Source organism: Neodiprion lecontei, chromosome 4 (assembly GCF_021901455.1).
Source record: "Neodiprion lecontei isolate iyNeoLeco1 chromosome 4, iyNeoLeco1.1, whole genome shotgun sequence".
Classification (NCBI taxonomy): domain Eukaryota; kingdom Metazoa; phylum Arthropoda; class Insecta; order Hymenoptera; family Diprionidae; genus Neodiprion; species Neodiprion lecontei.
This window is the reverse complement of record NC_060263.1, coordinates 28,369,612-28,389,946: the sequence shown is the minus strand read 5'-3', so window position 1 is coordinate 28,389,946 and position 20,335 is coordinate 28,369,612. Positions and strand designations below refer to the sequence as shown.

At 38.1% G+C, this 20,335-nt stretch overlaps 4 protein-coding genes and 1 long non-coding RNA gene across 8 annotated transcripts in view; 1 reads left to right on the top strand and 4 right to left on the bottom strand.

The window, feature by feature from the left end:
• LOC107222820 (TBC1 domain family member 1) overlaps nucleotides 1–1,282 on the bottom strand; it is a 37,715-nt gene extending 36,433 nt beyond the window's left edge. The window contains exons 1-2 of the mRNA XM_046738662.1: nucleotides 800–1,282; nucleotides 446–570 (exon numbers count right to left, since the gene is read on the bottom strand). Coding sequence (XP_046594618.1) covers nucleotides 446–559 — 114 coding nt within the window. The 5' untranslated portion in view covers nucleotides 560–570; nucleotides 800–1,282. The remainder of the gene's footprint in view (nucleotides 1–445; nucleotides 571–799) is intronic.
• LOC107222823 overlaps nucleotides 1–20,335 on the top strand; it is a 42,688-nt gene that overhangs the window by 18,372 nt on the left and 3,981 nt on the right. The gene's annotated exons all lie outside the window — the stretch shown is intronic.
• Nucleotides 2,376–5,603, bottom strand: LOC107222827. Its single transcript, XR_006904122.1, has 3 exons — nucleotides 5,468–5,603; nucleotides 4,525–4,749; nucleotides 2,376–2,747 (listed from the first exon to the last, which is right to left on the bottom strand). It is a non-coding gene; the product is annotated as an uncharacterized LOC107222827 (long non-coding RNA).
• LOC107222825 (pacifastin-like protease inhibitor cvp4) lies at nucleotides 8,633–14,150 on the bottom strand. 3 transcript variants are annotated; one of them, XM_046738665.1, is made up of 4 exons: nucleotides 14,058–14,150; nucleotides 13,577–13,839; nucleotides 13,140–13,355; nucleotides 8,633–9,313 (listed from the first exon to the last, which is right to left on the bottom strand). In XM_046738665.1, exons 2-4 carry the CDS (start codon nucleotides 13,626–13,628, stop codon nucleotides 8,904–8,906), a joined length of 678 nt encoding a protein of 225 aa, XP_046594621.1. In that variant the 5' UTR covers nucleotides 13,629–13,839; nucleotides 14,058–14,150; the 3' UTR covers nucleotides 8,633–8,903. The 3 variants fall into 3 exon arrangements, with proteins under 3 accessions (XP_046594621.1, XP_046594620.1, XP_015517821.2); XM_046738664.1 differs by lacking the exon at nucleotides 13,140–13,355 and adding an exon at nucleotides 9,398–9,613 and having other exon boundaries at nucleotides 14,058–14,135; XM_015662335.2 differs by lacking the exons at nucleotides 13,140–13,355; nucleotides 13,577–13,839; nucleotides 14,058–14,150 and adding exons at nucleotides 9,398–9,613; nucleotides 9,835–9,979.
• On the bottom strand, nucleotides 14,898–15,854 carry LOC107222824 (pacifastin-like protease inhibitor cvp4). Its single transcript, XM_015662339.2, has 3 exons — nucleotides 15,638–15,854; nucleotides 15,284–15,562; nucleotides 14,898–15,188 (listed from the first exon to the last, which is right to left on the bottom strand). The coding sequence occupies exons 1-3, from the start codon at nucleotides 15,693–15,695 to the stop codon at nucleotides 15,046–15,048; spliced, it is 480 nt and encodes a 159-aa protein (XP_015517825.2). The 5' UTR covers nucleotides 15,696–15,854; the 3' UTR covers nucleotides 14,898–15,045.

The window sequence follows — 20,335 nt, the reverse complement described above, 5'->3', positions numbered from 1 at the left end:
TTTTGTAACGTTACAAACTTCAACCTAGTCGTGATTTAATTTTCTCGCAACGAAACGAACGCAGCGTGCGTTCGCCGATGATATTAGAACAACACGGTACACATTGACCTAGGCAAATGAACGGTGTTGTTGGCCGCAATATTTCGGATTGTCGGTGTAATTCGTTTTTTTATAAATCCATAGTAAAGGAAAAAAGATCCCACCACCCAACAGTTGGTGCTTATCAATTTTCACACCGTTCTATCTTTATCAACGGCGAAAATAAATTGCGGCGAGTCGAGCGTCCTTCGTTATTCTTACGCAACGGGGAGTTTTTGCTATCATCATCGCAAGGAACGGACAAGATTTTTTCTTCTTTCGCGTTTCGGAAGGTACTTACGGTGTTAGGAAAGCGGTAGAAACGATCGTAGCGATCAGTATTTATCAGTTATATTAATATACCGACCTTTTCCGACACGCCATGCTTTTTTATCTCGCTGACAGTCCAGGGCAGCATCGGTCCGCTGAATCGTCGATCAGTGGCCGTGAACCCGAGGTAATCAACAGGGATTAGTTTCATCTTGATAATAGCTGGAAAATTCAACAAAAGAACATCGACACACGCGCACTGATATTATATTCGCAGCGAGCGAGCGAACTACTTTTCGATGTCACGCCGTGTCGTCGATTCCGCGATGACCTTTGATTTTCGAAGAGAAGGAAGAGGAAGGGAACGAAAAGGGCCGAGGATAACCGGGGATAGAGATATCGAAACCGCCTATGGAAGGAACGCGTTGCGACGACAACCTGTCATATTTACCGTTAAGAATCTCCGCGTAGGCGTCGAAGCGACGTTCTTCGCGCACTTTGCCGTAAACTCTCTGAATGCACTCACTCTCTCTCTCTCTCTCTCTCTTTCACATTATCGCGATTCCGCGTCTCCGACGTGTTTTTACTTATAACCAAATACACGCCGAGAGACGGACGCTCGGTTTCTCACTGAAGGATAAAACACTTCGCCTCGACGGGTGAATATCGAGGAAACACGGCGGCGCGCGATCGCGTTAACGGACAGCTGATCGAGCGTACCATTTTATTAGAGTGTCAGTCAATAAGGGGGGTTAAGTAACCTCGAATGACAGTTTCTTCGGCGTAGTTAGCCAGCCGGCATCGCGTTATTCCGATCCTCGCACTCGCCGCTTAACCTCCTTCGATTTCAACTCGAATCGCACGAAATCTCACTGCCGAATAACGAGCCGTTTCGCGAAATATGGGCGTAATAGAGGCAAAAACAATGGTTAGCTCCTCTTATGGATCGCCATTTACAATCTGACGATCGCCATCTAGCGGCGTGTTTTCGAACTCTCAAGCAATCCGCCGCTCGGTCGAGTCAGTTTGAAATTCCAGCTGGATTCGTCGACGCGCGAACGCCGAACTCATGAACGACTTTAAATCGAAATAATCTTTGATCAATTACCTCGCAACCGACACTTGTACTTTTCATACGTAGAAAACGTAGATATTTACAATCTGGTAAATAAAAAGTCGTTCCAACAGACAGAAGATATACGAACTGACAATACAAGCATATCAATTTTTACCTATATTCTAAAAACCTAATGGTTGATTTTCTCTTTCTTTCTAGTCGGTGAAAATATTCACTCTTATCGGCAGATACCCAACGATCAAATTCTTCGCACGTGATAATAAGATGCCGAATTTTCACCTGAATTTAAATACTCTAGTATCTAGAAACCGGAATCGCTTTCTCAATGATTTATTCAGCTGTGAAACAGCGCGTGCATGCATCAGAGATATATTGAAATTTGACTGTATCTTTTTGTGAAATAGTAGCTCATGCAAATTGGAAGGAAGGATTGAATGAATGTATTGTTTATTTTTTTTCTTGCATTTCGCGAGCAAAAGATTCGTAGGGGAGAAGCTGAGGGCTGGAGTGTGAAATTGCCTGCAGAATTATTTACTTCATTTCTACCTGCGGGGCTGGAAGATCAGCTAGTTATTTTCAAGAATTTTTACTTTGTCCGCGCAAGCAGCACGACTGTTTCGTATTTATTATTCAAGTCGGCCTCGGTTGGCGATTGTCACGGAGCGCAATTAGTTCGTGACAAAAGACTTGGATTCACAATGTAATTTAATTATTACTCTCCTAAGGTTTTGCAAGTATTTAATAAAAATTGAAAACAATATACCGAGACAATTATTGTTTGTTATTATTCCCTCTATATACGTTAAATATAAAAATATGTAAGAAATAATTCTCCATTGCACCTGTGCAAGAGAAGATGTCGTCAATGACAAAATGATTTTCAATTTGTTTTTCCGATATTGATAGCATATAAAAACCGTAGATAATTTCATCATTGCAAGAATGATAGTGCTGTCTATTAAATTTTATTGTATCAAATATCCAATGATTTTAGTTTCGTGCGCTGTTTGAAGCGCTATTTTTACACTCTTCTCACAGCTTTTTGGGCTTGACACAAGCGTAAATAGAAGGTTAACCATCAAAGTAAAATTTATCTATCGCTACATAAAATTTTGCTTTGGATAAAGAGAATAGAATGAATAAATAATGCGACATCTACTGCGATGATTTTGCCCGAAAATATCCAGAATTCAGTTCATGGTATCATTAGGAACTGGCTGAGGGCAGGTATGTTCGGTGCAAATGCCTATAGTCCCGTCAGATCTGCAGGCACAGGAATTGCAAGCGATCTTTACGGTGGTTCCAGGTTCGCATTGAGTATCTGGAAAATAAAGAAAATCGTCAACTATCACGGGTGTGCCAAATTAAGTATTAATTTACTGAATCGGTGTTGTTCAGCTTTAAGTATAAGTACGGAATTCATTATCGAGATATAATAGCGAGCATATATTTCGTTTGCGAGGCAACTATTGAACAAAGATTTCATCTTCCTTGTCATTCGCCAACGAATAACTCGAAGATCACGTGCGCCAAAAAGTACTCAATCATCGATTATGTACCATAATTACCTTCATTGTCACCGCCGTTCGCAGGAAGTTTCGGACCGAACCGTGTTTTTTGGGACAAATTCTACTTCCGTAGTTACAGTACAAAAATATAATTAATATCGAAGAAGAACACGGTCGAATCACACTTGACTTATTGCCGGCAGAAAATAAATTCAACTAATCATGGACTGACGAGGAGGCCGTATTCGAAGCCAGTAGTCCCCGTTTTCACGGTTCTGAGCCAAATTTTTGATCTGTTGTCATTATGTCGCCTTCAATAAGTCAAATGACAGATTAACATTTCGACAAGTCTGCTACCTGGATAATTACAGTTTTAGTTTAGTAATTACACTTTTCCTTGCATAGAATGATAATTTCCTCGACCTATTTCACTCGTGTGATAAAAGTGAAATTCTCATTACAGAAGCCAAGAGATATACTGTATGTTTTCCATATAAAATGCAGCGTGCATAAATAGCACTTGTGCATAGTGGTAATGTTACTTCAGCCTGCTTTACCACAACTGCCAATCGGTATATAATAATATTTTCTTCAATTGTCTGAATAAAATTGAATAAAACGCTTTGTGGAATAAAATTGTTATCGTGGTAAACCACAAGGCTTATCAATTTGTCTGTTCCCTCGTAATGCAGTAACTCATATACTGCATTCAGTACACCACTTTCAAGCTGGCACGAGAGCGTTCTTTGTCTCAACCGTGCATTGTGTGTTATGAACAACCGTTCCGTGAAACAGGTTTTTTCATATCAATTAACTTTATACGCTCAATACCACAATCGTGCCACGGAAATTGTGAACCGTTCGCACGAATATCATCCGGGTTGTCGATATTACGCGCATATAATTAATGCATATAATATGCAGCTTTGACTAGGCAGTATGGCCGTGAAAAAAATGTAGCAAGATAGTTATTATGCGCAAGTTACACTAATACGGTTTTTGAGGCCAATCAATTCTCAGTATTAAATCTTTCAAAATAGTACCTATATTTTCAAAAATTCGGCTATTTGAACTCTTAATCTTTACCGATAAAGGATCGCATGAATATTAATGTCTCCCTGCAATCTGATCCATTCGATAAATTCGATAAATTTCGAAAACTTTGTACACACGTGTATAAAATATCGTAAACCGCTAATTTTTTCCCTAGTATCACAGGAAAATCAATATGATTTGTCTCTGTTGAGTACAGGGAGTGAAATCGCTTGCGATTTAGATTTTGAAAATGTAACGGACGATTTTGCCATCACTAAGGTGCGAAAAAAAATTTGAAATATAATTACTCAATATCGTAATACAAAATGTACAATACCATTTCATAATTAAATAAGAGAAATATTACAATAAAAATGTCTTTCTTAACCCTAGTAAATTTCATTTTCTATCACCACCTTTCAAATTCAACCAATTGGGCCATTTTGCAGGACCGACATTCGGCATATTTTTGTAGAACAGCCTTAGGTATGGTGCCTCCCTTAATTCGGGCCTGCTCCTTCTTGGAAGTTACTAATTGAATTTGGTTCAACTTACTTTGGGCTGTTGTAGCGTATGGATAAGGAACCGTGAATATGAGGGCCATAAACCCTAAGAGAATAATGCTGCTCTTCATCTTGATCCACCAGTTCGCTTGCAGGGTATGCTGAACTTCTTCTGACCGGTAACCGTATGCGAATAAAATATGCACAGGAAGTCTGCAGGCAATCTGTTTGATACTCCGGTAATAAAGGACGTCACGATCACGAGGTACTTACGTACCTGCAAGGTGTACGGTATAAATTTCGAAAAGCAATACTTTGACGATATGCTAATATTTGCATTTTATGACGTTTGTGTAAAACGCAGTTGTGAACACATAACAAAGATATTATGTTGAAACAAGAGTACCCTTAACTTCACGCAAGACTTGAACATGTTCTTACATGGATCGTCATTCAACTTTCCTATTTTCATTTTCCCACAAGTTCTTTAATTTGGCTTCTATTTATGTTGTACATACGCTCATTGATTATATTTAAGTACTTGTTCTTGAAGGTGGTTCCGGAATGACACTGAATACTTTTACGCGAATATGTCAAATTCGTCTTATTAGGATATAAGTAATTTTATATGCTACCTAGAGACGGATGTATGTATATGTGCGTATGGGTGAGAAGGATGCCTGCGCTACGCGACAGGTGGCCGATAGTTGTAGAAGGAAAGAATTAAGCATGTCAAGTGAGGAGAGCCACATACATGTTACTTTGAATCCTAATATGAATGTTGCGATCCTGAAAAGAAGTTAAATAAATATAACATATTATTACCTCTAGTGCCGACCTGTTATAAATAATTATTTCAGTAATCCCGGCCGAATTATTCAACATTTCAAATCACAGAAGAACTAAATCAATCGATCGATGATTGTCTAAGTTACTGGATAAACAGTTTATGCCGTCCATCATCTTCTACATCTGACAACAGGAAAGATCATTACCTGTTTCCTCGTCGATGACATCCATATTTCAGTTGGGCAAAGCTTTTGAGGATACGCTCCTTCTTACTGGGTGTATCGGCGGCTGCGAATCCCGCTTAGCGACCTGTCGCGATGGGTGATAATTGTGAAATGCTCCCTCGTGCCGAGCGCTCCGATTTTCGGTTTGATCGCTTCGATTGCCGGTGGCGCCCTCTGCGCGCGGGACAGATTTTTTGCGCATTTACCACATTTCGGTAGTGTACGTACATAGTCTTATTCTTCCGCATATCCATCAAGGCAACCCCGAACTTTGAATGCGAGTACTTGAGTGACGCAGGCATCTTTGCGTTCCGTCTTTCAGAACAGCCCGTTGCACATTGCGTTCACTTCTTGTACGGTGCCTTGGGGTTCGGTCACCCCTCGGAGCACTATCCTCGCTGTCTCGGGGGTAAGCTTTTCATTTTTCGGGTTGCCTGGATTTATAATTGACTCGTTGATATAACAGTTACGTCCCACGGCCTGGGTCACGATACAGTCGAGAACATTGTTATTCCAACTTTAGTTCAGATGCAACGATTGCAGTCGTTGCAGAAGTACCCTGTGTTTGGCTTGTAATATTTCTCCTTTCCTGCAAAACGATAAATCACTTCGTGTATGACAATTACAGAGAAACCGTCGTACGTCACAATACCCGAATACGAAATGGAAATAACCTTGCGCTTCATCAGCTAGTATTCTCGGGCCTGGTAGGGAAATCTGGTAGGTCTTTGAAGAAAAATCTTGTACAAATCAGCGAGACCATATCTTTTGAAACACCTAATGTAAGCCATGCATCGACCTCATAAGCGCCAGTAGAGTGCTAACCCATTAGCGTAACCGTCGCCTCGGTTGCCTATGTTACGGCGGTATAAGCGCGCACAGTTAAATTGTGGAAATTCAAGAATTAGAAGATATGGATTATCTGTTCGATTTATCATCAACATTTGAACAAGTTAAAATATATGCAGCATGGCAATATGCGCAAATACTTTAATAAACTGAAAAAATCTCACACAAAGCGGAGCTGATGACTGTAATGCGATGAGACTTTTTAATGACACACTCGCTCCGAAAATAATATGTACCGATCTCCTTCGGGTTATCAAGAATCGATTGATATTCTTGTGTTAAAAAAATTCTCGATGGTTACAAAAAGTTTTCGCCAGTCTTTCGAAATTCGTTCGTAATCAGGTTTCGGCGAACGTGAGTCGAATGCAACGCAAGCAAATAAAGTAAACGTCTGAGATTAAAGAGAACTGATCTGACTATGAAAAAACAATGTCAACAAAGTTCATTAGCCGTCATTTTTTTATCTGGTAACTGGAAGATAATCAATATGTAAGCTCATAAGTTCAAGTGTTATACAATACTTGTGCGTAATAAGCTCATGCAAGCTGACAAGAAGCGTTTAAAAAATTTGTCACAATTTTAACCAAAATCACGGCACATTTTCGTGACTTATATTAACGTAGCTTAATTGCGTTGAGATTATTACTGTTACTTACGGCCGTAAGTAGTTTTTTATCAAAATTTATTCCATTCGATTCTCAGAAGCAGAAAGAACCGTATGAGATGTATGAGTTAAAATTCTGTTTCTAGAATTAAATGTGCTGTGGGGAATATTGAATCGAAATAAAAAGAACGGTTAAAGTTCAAACACAGTTGGTCTGTCTGTGGGTATTTGGTTCACGAAAGACAAACATGCAACGCGACCGATTCCATCGAAGGTTAGCATTCTCAAAAACGGTACCACTTATCAGCAGCTGTATTTATGTAAGATCAAAAATTGAGAAACAAATAGGTCAAGTGAGACACACTCGGATATATGAAGATCGATTACTCGGAAATGCCGTTGCGTGATGAAAGCTGCAGAAAATCCCGAATGTTTTTACGAATAACCTATGAAGCGTCTAGCTGACTCGCCGATTATCGGCATGCTTTGATATCATATCAATATAAACAGCTTTTACTGGATTGCAAAAGGGTGATACATATAATTCGAACAACAATACAATTGATGAACACGAGTGAATCACCAATGTGTGACAGTCTATAACTCCGCGTAAACAGAATTGATGAGTTTCTGCCGATTGAAAGGGAAAAAAATAATATATGAGTACAATATGAAGTGTACGCTGCAATCGCAAATGCAATCATATCTTAATTATACTCAGAATGTTGGGCAATCGTACGTTGATGTCACCTACAATTATGACGGATAAATTTTTACTGAATTTCAGTGCTGACAAGTACCAGACGCACATGGAGTAGAGTAGAAAAGATCTCAGACATCCGTTCTTGTAAATTCGATTTACTAAATGAATAAAAGGCTGCTGTTGTTTAGTTCGTATGGTTACAAAATTTTATAATGTAAGTGACGCATTCGCGCGATAGAATCTGATGCCAGCACTAGACGATGGCAACAATCTGTCTTGAAACTGCATTCAGCGCAGTATAAACGTCAGTCAGAAAGCGTAGAGCAAATAAAGGCTTGGGTATGAACAAAGCGAACCCGCAAATACCTCCAGGTACTTCCCGATGCTTGTATTCTCTTCTTAATAAGTACTGAAGTTTGGAAATACATGGCACGTGCATACACATGAGGTGAATATTAATCAATGCTTCAGGTATCGCGGCGCATACGCGGTTGAGTGAATCGCAAGGTGATCATCGAGTTTCTGATAGTTTAGCCGAATACCTTCGTTTAAATCTGTAGAGTTGTTTAGCGGATGTTCATCTGCCGAGGTGATGATTGGATATCGATGTTAAGCGTAAGCATAGTAAATATTATTGGTGGAACGTGTCACAGTCATTATTTCGTCACTTCGGAACCTCTTTATGATGTACACAGTTCCAAAATGACCCTGGGTATCATATTTTTCCGGCAGTTACTAAGCGGTTACCTTTTATCGAAAACCCGCATCAACATTTAATTACGTCAAATAACCACGTTTGGTTGTTATTATCATTATTATTCTATTGTATTTTCGACTTTGCTAGGTTACGCTGTAATTCAGCGTCACGTCACGGCTTGTAATTTCAAATATCTCAGTCCTTCTCGACTTTGTCAAGTGAGAGATAAGGAAGAGGCAGCTGGTCGATATGCAAATATACTGGTAAGCGGATGATATAATAGGCTCCAAATTATTAATGTCTACCCAACAACCATTTATTCACAATATTACATCGCGTACAAATGTATCACGTATATTTACAGACACTTAAGCTAACACCGAGGTGAAATCTTTTGAAGATATATTAAATATATAAAAACTCCCACAGAATTGACGTTTTCAGTGCTTTTCCGAAATTTATTTTGGGCTTGTGTGTATTAAGTGGATTAATTTTTCTACAACAAGCTATCAATATGCAAGCAGCTGACTGACCATCGAGTGAACACCTAGTTTTGCAATGTCGCCTATGTCCGAAGAGACGGCGGCTTAAAATCTTTTGGCAGGCACGCCATGAGCGTACATATCGCAGACCGACCATCGGGTGAACATGTGCAATGATTACAGTCGTCCATGAACCTTTCGTTTGGTGTACAGCGAGTCTCACGTCGCTGTCTCGTAAGGTTGTTAGGAGGACATGCCATCAGGGTACAAGCAGCTGAACGACCATCCCGCGAACACCAACAGTGATTACAATCATCCATGAAGCCTTCATTCGGCTTGCATTTCAGAGGATTGGGGAGGTCACGTCGTACCCGTGGAAGTTCCTGAGGTTTTGGGCATATACTCCTGGTGCACGCCTCGGCGGTTCCCTGCGGGTTGCATCGACAAGTATTGCAATCCCATATTCTCACGGCATTTGGCTGGCACACTTGATCTGAAGGGTGAAATGAAACGTGAAGCTGAAATGTACCTAGCGACTGGTGACAGTTGAGTAAATGTCAATTCAAAAACAGCATACCTCGTTTGGTACGAAGCAACGGGTTGTCCTGATGAGGAAGCTTTAGGGAGCCATCCGCATTCAAATATTCTTTTGGTATTTGGACGCACATCATTTTAGTGCAAGCCAAAGCAGTTCCATCCTGAGAGCAGGTGCACGTGTTGCAGTCTATTTTAGTCTGTGTCCCTGGTGTGCAAATCTGTTGCCGTACTTGGCCACTTGGGTGTCCATGGATTCCTTTTAGAACATATCGGATGGCAGGTTAGTACCGAAAAATGGTTCAATAAAAAACAAATAAAAACTAAAATCTGAACTAGATTTAACGAAATTTCGAAATAACTACTGAGCTTGAACAAATGGCTCGCGAATTTCGTTCGATGGTCAATGATTATGACAAGACTCATGGCGATTGACATAAAGTTTGACGGGCCTCAAGATATATTGATAACGTTACTTACCAATCGCCAACACCACGAGAATCACGGAGCACACTCGAAGACTCTTCATCATTATCGAGAAAACTTGCCAACAATATCAGTTGAGTACCAGACGAGGAGTAACGCAGCTCACCCAAGACTCCGAGTTAAATATGATTTCGAATCCCTGAATCGTGAGAAACTAACCAATCAGAAGCCGTGGATAAATATTGCGAGAAAAGTTATTGACGTCGCGACGGAGATGCGATAGGGAATCCCAATCGGAACAACATTTCTCAGGAAGACTGGAAGGCGGCTGACGTAATTACCTACACTTCTCAGTTCCAAAAGCAAGAATCTCCACTCAAGGTCTCTCGTCAAACATTATCTCCGATATTTACTCCGTCAATAACGGATCAAAAAATTAGCGTTATAGAGTTATTTTTACATGAAAAAATTATTTCACTTACCTTCTCTTGATTATTCTATTGCACGTATGTCTACACACCCATTGCGGTACTTACGACTAGTGTGGTCAAGTTTTTTTTTATCCTTTGTAGGTACCGTTCTGTGCGAGGTATCAGAGAATTTATTCATCGAGTACAAAAATACTGGGTCACTCGTTAATTTTATCACATAATTTATAACTCATTCGTCGGCCACGGCCGAGAAGCAATCGAATAATTAACGCTATCTGATATGTTGCAGTAACTATATATATTTATATATGTATATGTTTACCAAAGTTTATATAATTATTTGTAAAATATCTGAGACTTGATTATACATCGTTCGGCCATCATTATCGTATTGTAATTTTTTTGTTAACGGAAACGACGAGTGCATACATATGCTCGGCGCTCGTGAATGCATGTATAAGTAATGCATACAGTTATGTTTGCAGACACAATTAGCACTTGCCATATATGCGCATGGAAATTTGAATTCATACAGTGCATAAACTTAGATCGTCAAGGCGAATAGCAGTCCAAGTGGTTGTTGCGTGTCAAAACATACCCTTACAGAAAGGGGCGTTATGTTCAATAAAAGAATTGCTAGAAATTTGTTAATGATAAAAGATGATAATTTAGAAAGTATCCAATAGCATTTTATTGTATTAGGAACTGCTTTACGCACAGAGAGATAACATATATAAGCGTAGCAATAAACAACAAATTCGTTTGTACTTCGGTTATTCCGACTGTTTCTTTAAATTCAAAAAGCAGATCTGTTTGTACTCCGGTTATCCAAAATGTTTCGTCATACCCTTTTTGCAGATAGACAGCGCTTGTGATACGATAGTGCTCAAGCCTGTTCTATTCTGTAAAAAATATTTATCTCGAGCAGTTTATGGTGTACGTGGGTCTCCCCAACTGGCTTCTTCGAGTTTCTCCTTTTTAAAGCAAATGTACATCCTGTATCGATATTTTCCAAGTAGATCAGATTCGTAGATTAATAGAGAATTATTGGACTAGAAAAAAAAATAGGATTTAGATTTCATAAATCGCAGGTAAATAAATAAGTGTTAAATCACATTCAATATAAAAGAAAGGAAATATAATATGTAAGGAAATCTGGGATTTAATTATACATATTGTCTTTTAATTTATAAGAGCCTTAAATTCTATAATAGTAAATATCCCATAATTTTGTAATTACACCTGTGTTAGTTTGATCAAACAAACGGAGATTATATGTAAACTCCAAAGGTTACCTCTAACCTAGTTGTATCATTGAAAGTATTTCTTGCAATCCATGTTTACGAGTAAAAAATTTGAACTTGGCCCCAGGAAGTAATTCCAAACACCCTGAGATTCTTATCTACTCTCCAATTAAAATATCTATTGCTTTTCGCAATTGGCGCTCAACCATAAAAGAAAATTAGAATCTAACCGAAGTGTTTCACGGTCAAGAGAAGAACCTTGGTCCAAAACCTGAACAAACATCTAACACCAATGCACATAGCTATACCGAGTCGGCTGATTAACAAAGAAAACACTAAAAATCAATCAAAGTCGAGTTAGGTAGAAAATCGCGGAGATCCTGTAAGGAATCCAACGGGGGCCTGATTCTGATTTTTACTGGTAAAAAGATTTTCCGTTTAACTTTATGTAGCAGTCCTACCTTTATCGGCCGAGAAAACCCTTTTTCTTCTTATATTAAATAAACAAAAGAACGGAATGGGTTCAAATTTCGACGGTACATCGCTCTTTCATAACGGAATTCAGGAAATCAAATAAGGCGTATCGATAAGCTTTTGACTTGTAAATGTACGCGGCCAAAAATAGAGCACATCAAGCGGAAACAAGGACTCGATCACTCTTGGGAAGACGAGCAAGTAGAAAGTAACGATACGTAGTAACAAGTTCTCCGTCAAAAAGTTCAATTCAACCTTTTTCATTGAAAATATCTTCTAACCAATAATGCTACGTAACTAAGGTGAATTAAGACAAGATCATCTTAACCGTATATCGATGTGTAAAAAACACAGTTAATTTTTATAAAATTTAAATTTCGAGAGAAGACTTTGAATCCAACAAAGTAACAACAAGGCGGAGGATTGATAATAACATCTACTCCTGAAAATGCCATGTTGATATCTTTTCAAATTTCACGTAATGAGAAAATAAAAACCAGGTAAAGGTTCACATACTCGTCATTACCTAATCTATCAAACACGCTTAACAGTTCTCAAGAGACAATTTTTAATTCGTATGAATGAAAATGAATCGATAAAGTGAGTAATCAACTTCAACAAAAAAGTGTTGCTCGAAACAAAAGAAGACTTAATTTATACAATTTTATTTTTACACAGTTATCGAAAAAAAAAAAGAATTTCCAGTAAATTTCATTAATAAACAAACACACAAAAGCTTTCCATGATAAAATAATTGTGTGTCAACATGTTTTTCAACGTACCGTTTTCTGATTAGAAAATATGTAAATAAGGAAATTTTTTATTGTAATTAACAATAGTATTTTAACGGTTACACATAACAATGACGCGCTCCCAAAACGTTTTCATTTTTTCCTTACAATCTCGTGTGACGAAAATTAAGAGAACATCAGGTGAAAACTAAGTACCTAATTATTCATTCACGACTCCTTGATTTGGCTTCAACGTGGGAAGGAAATTGCGTTGTTTCCTCAGACATTAGTCAATTCTTTGGTAGAACATCTTGAAGCAGTTCTCGCTGGTTCCGTCAATTCTGCATCGGCATGTCATGTTATCATTCATTGTTCTACTTTTGTTAGGCTCGCAGACTTGATCTGAAAGGTCAAACGGAGAGTGAAGTTGAAATGCATTTAGCAGCTGGTTACAGTTAGACAAATGTGAATTCAAAAACCTCGTTTGGTACGAAGCAACGGGTTGTCTTGATTAAGAAGCTTTCGTAAGCCATTCGCATTCAAATATTCTCTTAGTGTTTCTACGCACATCATTTTAGTGCAGGCCAAAGCAGTTCCATCCTCAGAACAGGTGCACATATTGCAGTCTACCTTAGTCTGTGTCCCTGGTGTGCAAATCTGTTCCCGTACTTTGCCATTTGGGTGTCCGTGGATTCCTTTTAGAACATATCGGATGGTAGGTTAGTACCGAAAAATGGTTCAATAAAAAACAAATAAAAACTAAAATCTGAACTAGATTTAACGAAATATCGAAATAACTACTGAGCTTGAACAAATGGGTCGCGAATTTCATTCGATGGTCAATGATTATGACAAGACTCATGGCGATTGACGTAAAGTTTGACGGGCCTCAAGATATATTGATAACGTTACTTACCAATCGCCAACACCACGAGAATCAAAAAGCATACTGGAAGATTCTTCATCATTATCGAGTAAATTTGTCAACAATATCAGCTGAATGCCCGAAAAGGAGTAACGCAGCTCACCGAAGAATCGGAATTAAATATAATTTCGTATCCACGGAACGTAAGGAACCAGGGAATCAGGAGCCAAGGATGAATACTGCGAGAAAAGTATTTGACGTCGCGACGGAGATGCGATAGCGAATCCAAATCGGAACAATATTTTTCAAGAAGTCTGGAAAGCGGATGACGCAATCAACTATAATTTTCAGTTTCACAGACAAGGGGATCGGACAAATGGCAATTCCCTCTCTACGTCTCTCGTTAAATTCAACCTGCGATATTTACTTCGTCATTAAAAGACTAAACAACTCTACACCACAGATCAATGTTTACGAAATTCTCACAAGCTAAAGGTATTTTTACACGAAAGAATTTAATTATTTCACCTACCTTCTCTTGGTACTATTGCGTGTTTGGGTCATAGACACCCATTGCGGTACTTGTGACCAGTGCGATATAATTCTTCATCTGCGCCGATGTGTGCCAGGTATCAGAGAACTTATTTAGCGAGTATAAGAATAATCGCTCACTCGTTAATTTTATCACATAATTCATAAGTCGTTCAACGGCTGACGAGCAATCGTATGATTAACGCTACCTGATATGTTGCAGCAACTCTACAGTGTGTATGTTTATTACCAAACTTCGAATGATCATTTGGGAAATACTTGGGAATTGATTATACAACGTTCAACCATGGTTACCGTATTCGAATTTTGTTTTTTCACTGAAGCGACGAGTGCATACTTTTACTCTGTGTTTCCGAACACATATATTACTAATTCATATAATGGAGCTTTCCATGTCCACTGGAGAACGATTTTCTCTCACCATTTTTCATTCTATTCACGATTATTTACACAACTCTCCGATCTCAAAAAAGCAGTCCCGAATTTTCTCAGAGTTTTTTCTCTGATCGTTAATTTTTTTTTATTACTCAGACCCATCTCAACATCGGTTTTTTACAAAAACCTTATATTTTATACTGATAATCTTTTTGAGATATGAGAATTATTTAAAATATAGTGAAGCAAATCAAACATGTTGCGGGCAAATCATTGCTCGAGTTGACAATGCCCCATATAATTATGTTTGCAAACACAATTAAGACCGTACAGCGCTGTATGGACGCGTGGAAATTTGAATTTATGCAGTGCACAAAGTTACACCGTCAAGGTGAATAGTGGGAACGAGATTTATAAATAACAAACATTCGCGCAGACGTGACAATTGTTTAAAGCATCGTATTTATTAAATTTTCACAAACGACACTCGAGTCACACGTAATCACGAAGTAACTACATTTCATTTAACGTCTCGAGAGTCCGAAAACTCGTCCACACTTTTCGAGTTGTTTTACATGTAGCAAACACATTGTTCAGGCATTTGTACGCGACGTAGAAGTTGGACAGGGATTCGTGGTGCAGGCGTAATGGCCGCCCCAGCTGTCAGGTTCGCACCAACAATGGTTACATTCGTACATGTACGTTGCTCTATCACAGGGGCCCTGGATCAGTAACTCTGTGAAGTAGAATAAAAATTAGACCCGACTACCGAGGTTGCTTATAGTTGACTTGCAATCATTCGTATATGTATACTGAAATTCTTGCTCATACTTCGCTTCGTACGACGCAAATTTTTCGCTTGATCTGGATTTATTGAAGCGTCGTCGGAACTCCGGGGTGTTGATGCAAATTGAAGACACTCCATTCTGGAGCAGGACCACTCTGAACCGTCCCCGACACAGAGGCATTCGTTGCATTCCTTGCGTTTCGTAGTACCCGGTATGCAGACCTGAGAGTTCGGGATACTTCTCTTGTGCAACATTAGTTTGTACGGATTTACACGATGCAGATTTAGCTCCGTCTCTGGCCAATCTTGCGAAGCTCCTTTGACTAAAAAATATCAAACTCCGTTATATTTGTCCGTCATTATTTGCCGACAGTTATTACGATGATATTTTAACTTACCAACTTCTGCGTAAAACAGACTCATGAAAGTGAAAGCGTATATGAACACCTTCTTCATTTTGTACAAACTGGATTTGCAATCGTTTAAACTGTGTACTCAAGCGTTTAGTGGAAACTATCGCCTCGTTGTCAGTGCCGCGTTTTATTTGTTAAGAATATTACATATTAGATGAGCTTCCAGAAAGGCGTACGCCGATTTGAAACTTGAATTAAGAGTCGAGTGGAGGAACTTTGACCGAGATACAGATAATAATGACGATTGTTTTTAAACCGAACGATGATAACATTGCGTAATGTTTATTACGTGAATTTTGAATTATATTCGAGATAGCAGCTCGGAGATAAGCTTGAACGGTAATAGGTCAGAATGGATCATTGAAGGTCAGGTGATAATGGCAAAGCCCGTCTTAACGAAACACAATTTTGGAAAATAAAAGAATTTTTAAGATCAGTCATATTTCAATCCGATATACGTCATGGAGTCATTACTTAACCGCAATAAGTGAAATCGCTATCTTCAAAAACATCCAACTTATTAACCAGCTGATTCCAAACTGACAATGAGACTGCTAACTTTGGAAGCATTACCTATAATAAATTTGAGGAATCGCTGTATCAGAAGTCTGTACACGGAGAAAAAATTTCGATTGATTAACGTCGATACATTTTGACTGTATTTAATTCAATCACATTGACGCGTCGTACTTCGTCAAATTGAAGTCCACTACCCCCTCTCTTCTGAATTCTCCCTTGGCAGAATTCAATCCAATCTGTGAAGTCTCTGAACTTTGTGCTTGACGTACAACGTGTCGTTGCTCCGTTGAGGTACGTCGCCTTTATTATTCACCCAGCGTTGGATCAAGGTTGGGGGAGCAAACCGGGGCACTTGCCATGGGGCGGCAAAAACGAAGATAGCGAGTTGGCAAATTGCAAACACATTTGCCCAAGATATTTTACCTGATAATAGAATATGAAAATAAAAAATTTGAACGTACTTTAATGTTGACATGTTCCTGGAGGTTCTTCAATGAAATTGTTCACCCTCCGTCATTGATAATCGAATAAAGTTGAAGAAACAGGTTCTCTTAGGATGAATCTGTTGATTACATATCAACCCATACCATATTTCTCCAGAATTTTCGTATAGGTTGAGCTTTTATTCAAACAAATCAGATTGAAGAGAAAAAATGTTTTTATAGAATTCAGGCCGTCTTTTCAAACATATCTGAGAAAAAGCTGGAAGATTTCGAGTATTCAATTATTATCTGCCAATTCATTTCTGAATTGTCATGCAGTGGATGTTCATTGCCGAATGAATCACTTGTATCCGTTAAAGACATAATTTACAAATGGAGAATTACAGAAACCGGTTTTCAGCGATTATTTATAAATATCTAAGAATATTCAATCAACGATATCTCGTTCCATGTACTATACAGCGAAAATAAATACTATATGAGATTTCAAATGTTTGCAGTTCGTGAAATAATCGATCAAGTTCTAATATTTCATCTTAGTTCTACTACAAGTCATCGACCCTTCTCTTCTCGTAAATACACATCTTGTTATATGATTTACTTGCGCAATAATTAATTTATTTCTTTCTGTAACTTAACACTGTCATTGCGTTTCTGAAATACCAGAATGAATTTGCGGTTCTTAAAAAAGAAAGTTGAGTTAACATTTAAGGTAACACTCAAAAGTATTTTGCTAACATGAAATTCGTAATTACTTTGATCAATCGTTTTTCTTACTTTTCTTTATTTTCACTTCATTTTCGAGCAATCGAGAGTTAATTTTTAACAATTATGCAGAACATCGAATTTCTTTCAACAAATAATATTATTGATTTTTGTAGTTTGTACTTGCATGTAATTAACTCAATTACTATCTTTGTCAAAATACTTTTAAGCACTACTGTAAGTGTAACAAATCAGTCGGGTGATAACCGAAAGTGAAGAGCGAGTATGTACGTACTTAAAAACCATAGCTTTCAGGCGTTCCCAACGAATTGTTTCGACACGCAAGTCTACAACGTTCGATAAAACTGCGCTATACTTATAACTTTAATCTAGTACATGGAAGCCACGGGTCGGTTCAAAAGTAGATCAACGCGACGGCAGTAAAACCAGAATGGCGATGGGCGTGGACAATGCAGTTTATTTTTTCATAGACTCTGCATCAAGTGACTAGATTATACTCTTTTTAGTAAAAATGCCATCCGCGCGTGTATTATCGGACAAGCTGGAAAGAAGTGACGGACTTTTTACTGATAATCAGTGCAAAGGAGATTTTTGAGTTCTTTCCGCATTATATATATTAATTTTTGCAGTAGGTATGGAGTAAGTGGATGTTTGAACATTTTTAGCATCGAATTGCTCAAGTCTTATCTTTTATGAATACTTTGGATACTTGACTGGCAAAACATGCTCAAAATCATTGGAGATAGTGGAGGTGGTCCTCAACTCGTGTGCACAGTTTGTTACTGGGCCAGACGGCAGAGTTTCGACCGTAACAAACTGTTCATAAAAGAATTTCATTAGTTTAAACGCTTCGCTTGGATGTCATTAACAAGACTTCACGTTTTTCTCCGCCTAGATCAGCTCTGAACTTTATGATGGCGAAAAGGTACGAAGAATTGGTTTTACACAATATCTCGTTTCCTGAACATTATAGGTTGAAAATAGTTAAATAAAAAATTAAAGGTGGTAAAATTCTTTGGAAATAAGATTGCGTACATAATCTCTTAAGTCGCACTTGACGGGACTTTCTATAAATTGAAGAACGAATCAAGGTGCACGTCGATCTGTGTGCTCAAGATTAATAAACGCATCTCTGGAGCTCGCAAATACAAAAGTTTCCCGTTATTACACCTCCAAGCAAGTCTATTTGATTATTAAACTTATATCTAATCAATTTTACAAGTTCTTCATCTGGTTGGCCGTTCTATGAATTTGTATGAGAACTAATAATGATTCATATTTTGGTACTCTCTAATCTTATGAAAATCTATCCCACGAAGCACGCTGGTCTACGTCATACAAATTTTCTCACATCAAGCTCAAAATAATTGTTATAGTCCGTGCGGTCGGACTAATTAACGTTGACTGAAGATATATGTAAAGACTAGGAAGACGCTAGCCTTACGAGGGTTATCGTAGTTGAAAATGGACGAGATAAATTCATCGTCAAGCGGCGTCCTCTGCGTTCTTCTTTAAACGCGTAACTCAATCCGGCAAGCGGTCGGTATGTGAAGACGACAAGAACTGATGTTGCCATCGCTTACCGGGTGTGGTTTACTGTTAGCATGGTTAGTAACCTCTTCTTGGTGCAAGCGATGGGAGAAATAGTCGAAGAAGTTGATCAGAGAATTGACAATGAGATATGAGACATTTCAAGACATCTCGATCAAGATTCTACGTGGATGTCTCGCATTAGCTTTGTAATTTTTTATATGAAAGTACATGAGAAAAAACGCATTCGCAATTTATGTCAGAATTTTTTGACCCAACGTCTCTGAAGTGTAACTTAAAAACTTGAGAAAAAACTCCAACTTTGCAAAATCTAAAAAAAATTCGGAAAAATCTTACAAAGTATAAGAAAATTTTGGACACTAATTGGGTATCCTAATTAGGGGACGGTGACTTCATAATTTCGAAAGGTGAATAGTAAAAAAGGAAGATATAAAAAGCTATAAAAAATATGAATATAAATATTACGATAATATATTCGATTGCCTATAATTCTCTAAATAAACATTTTTCGGCTTATATTATAGTCAGTTTTTATGTTCGTTTTTACGTCAAAAATGCAATGAATTAATCATGATTTCTTTCTTTTAGATTTCGATGATTCATAGATCCGTGGCAGTTTATAGTTTACCATTTGCAGAATTCGACGCACTGCGGTTGTGTCATAGATCCCGGAAAGTCGCCTGTCGACAACCATAGTTGCCGCCATACACAAATATGCGATGATCGAATCCATGTTTCATTTCTCGAACACATTACGAAGATCAGTAAATCAAGTTTAGAATGTCAAAGGATTCCAACCGTATTTACGAGGTATTCCACACCATTTCACCTAATCGGTGAAGGTCACCGACGCCGATCTTGGTGTCAGTTTTTTTCTCAATTCGTCTATCGAAAAAAAAGAACACCTGTTCGGCCGTTTTTCGATTAGGCCACCTGTGTCGATTTTATGAATTTTCCAATCTTTCAACTTTTTCGAAACAGACTTTTTTCAACTGGCTCTATCTTCAAGAACTTTCATTCTTTTCAAAAAATGATATAGGTATAAAATGTGTCAATAAGTCCGAGCTTTCTGAAAAAAATTTTTGAAAATTTTTCCAACCACACAATTCTAAAATTTTTTGTATTGCGACACCTTCGATTTTCCTGAAACATTGTACTTGCATTCGACCAGTTACAATCAAGTTTTCCTCCAATGGAAACTATGGACTTTCGATTCGTTCGGGAGTTACACCATCATAAGTGCCGAAAAATTGGAAATATCTTACGGAAATCAATCTTAACTTCGATCAGACAAGTTTTCATGTTATAAAAATACATGTTTGCTGAATAAAAAAACTTTTCGGAATATCCCAAACAATATAAATAAAAACGAGATCACAATTTTTCTTTTCTATGCCAAATATATTTTCAGGTGGAAAATTTCTAAATATCGGTGTTTTTTTTT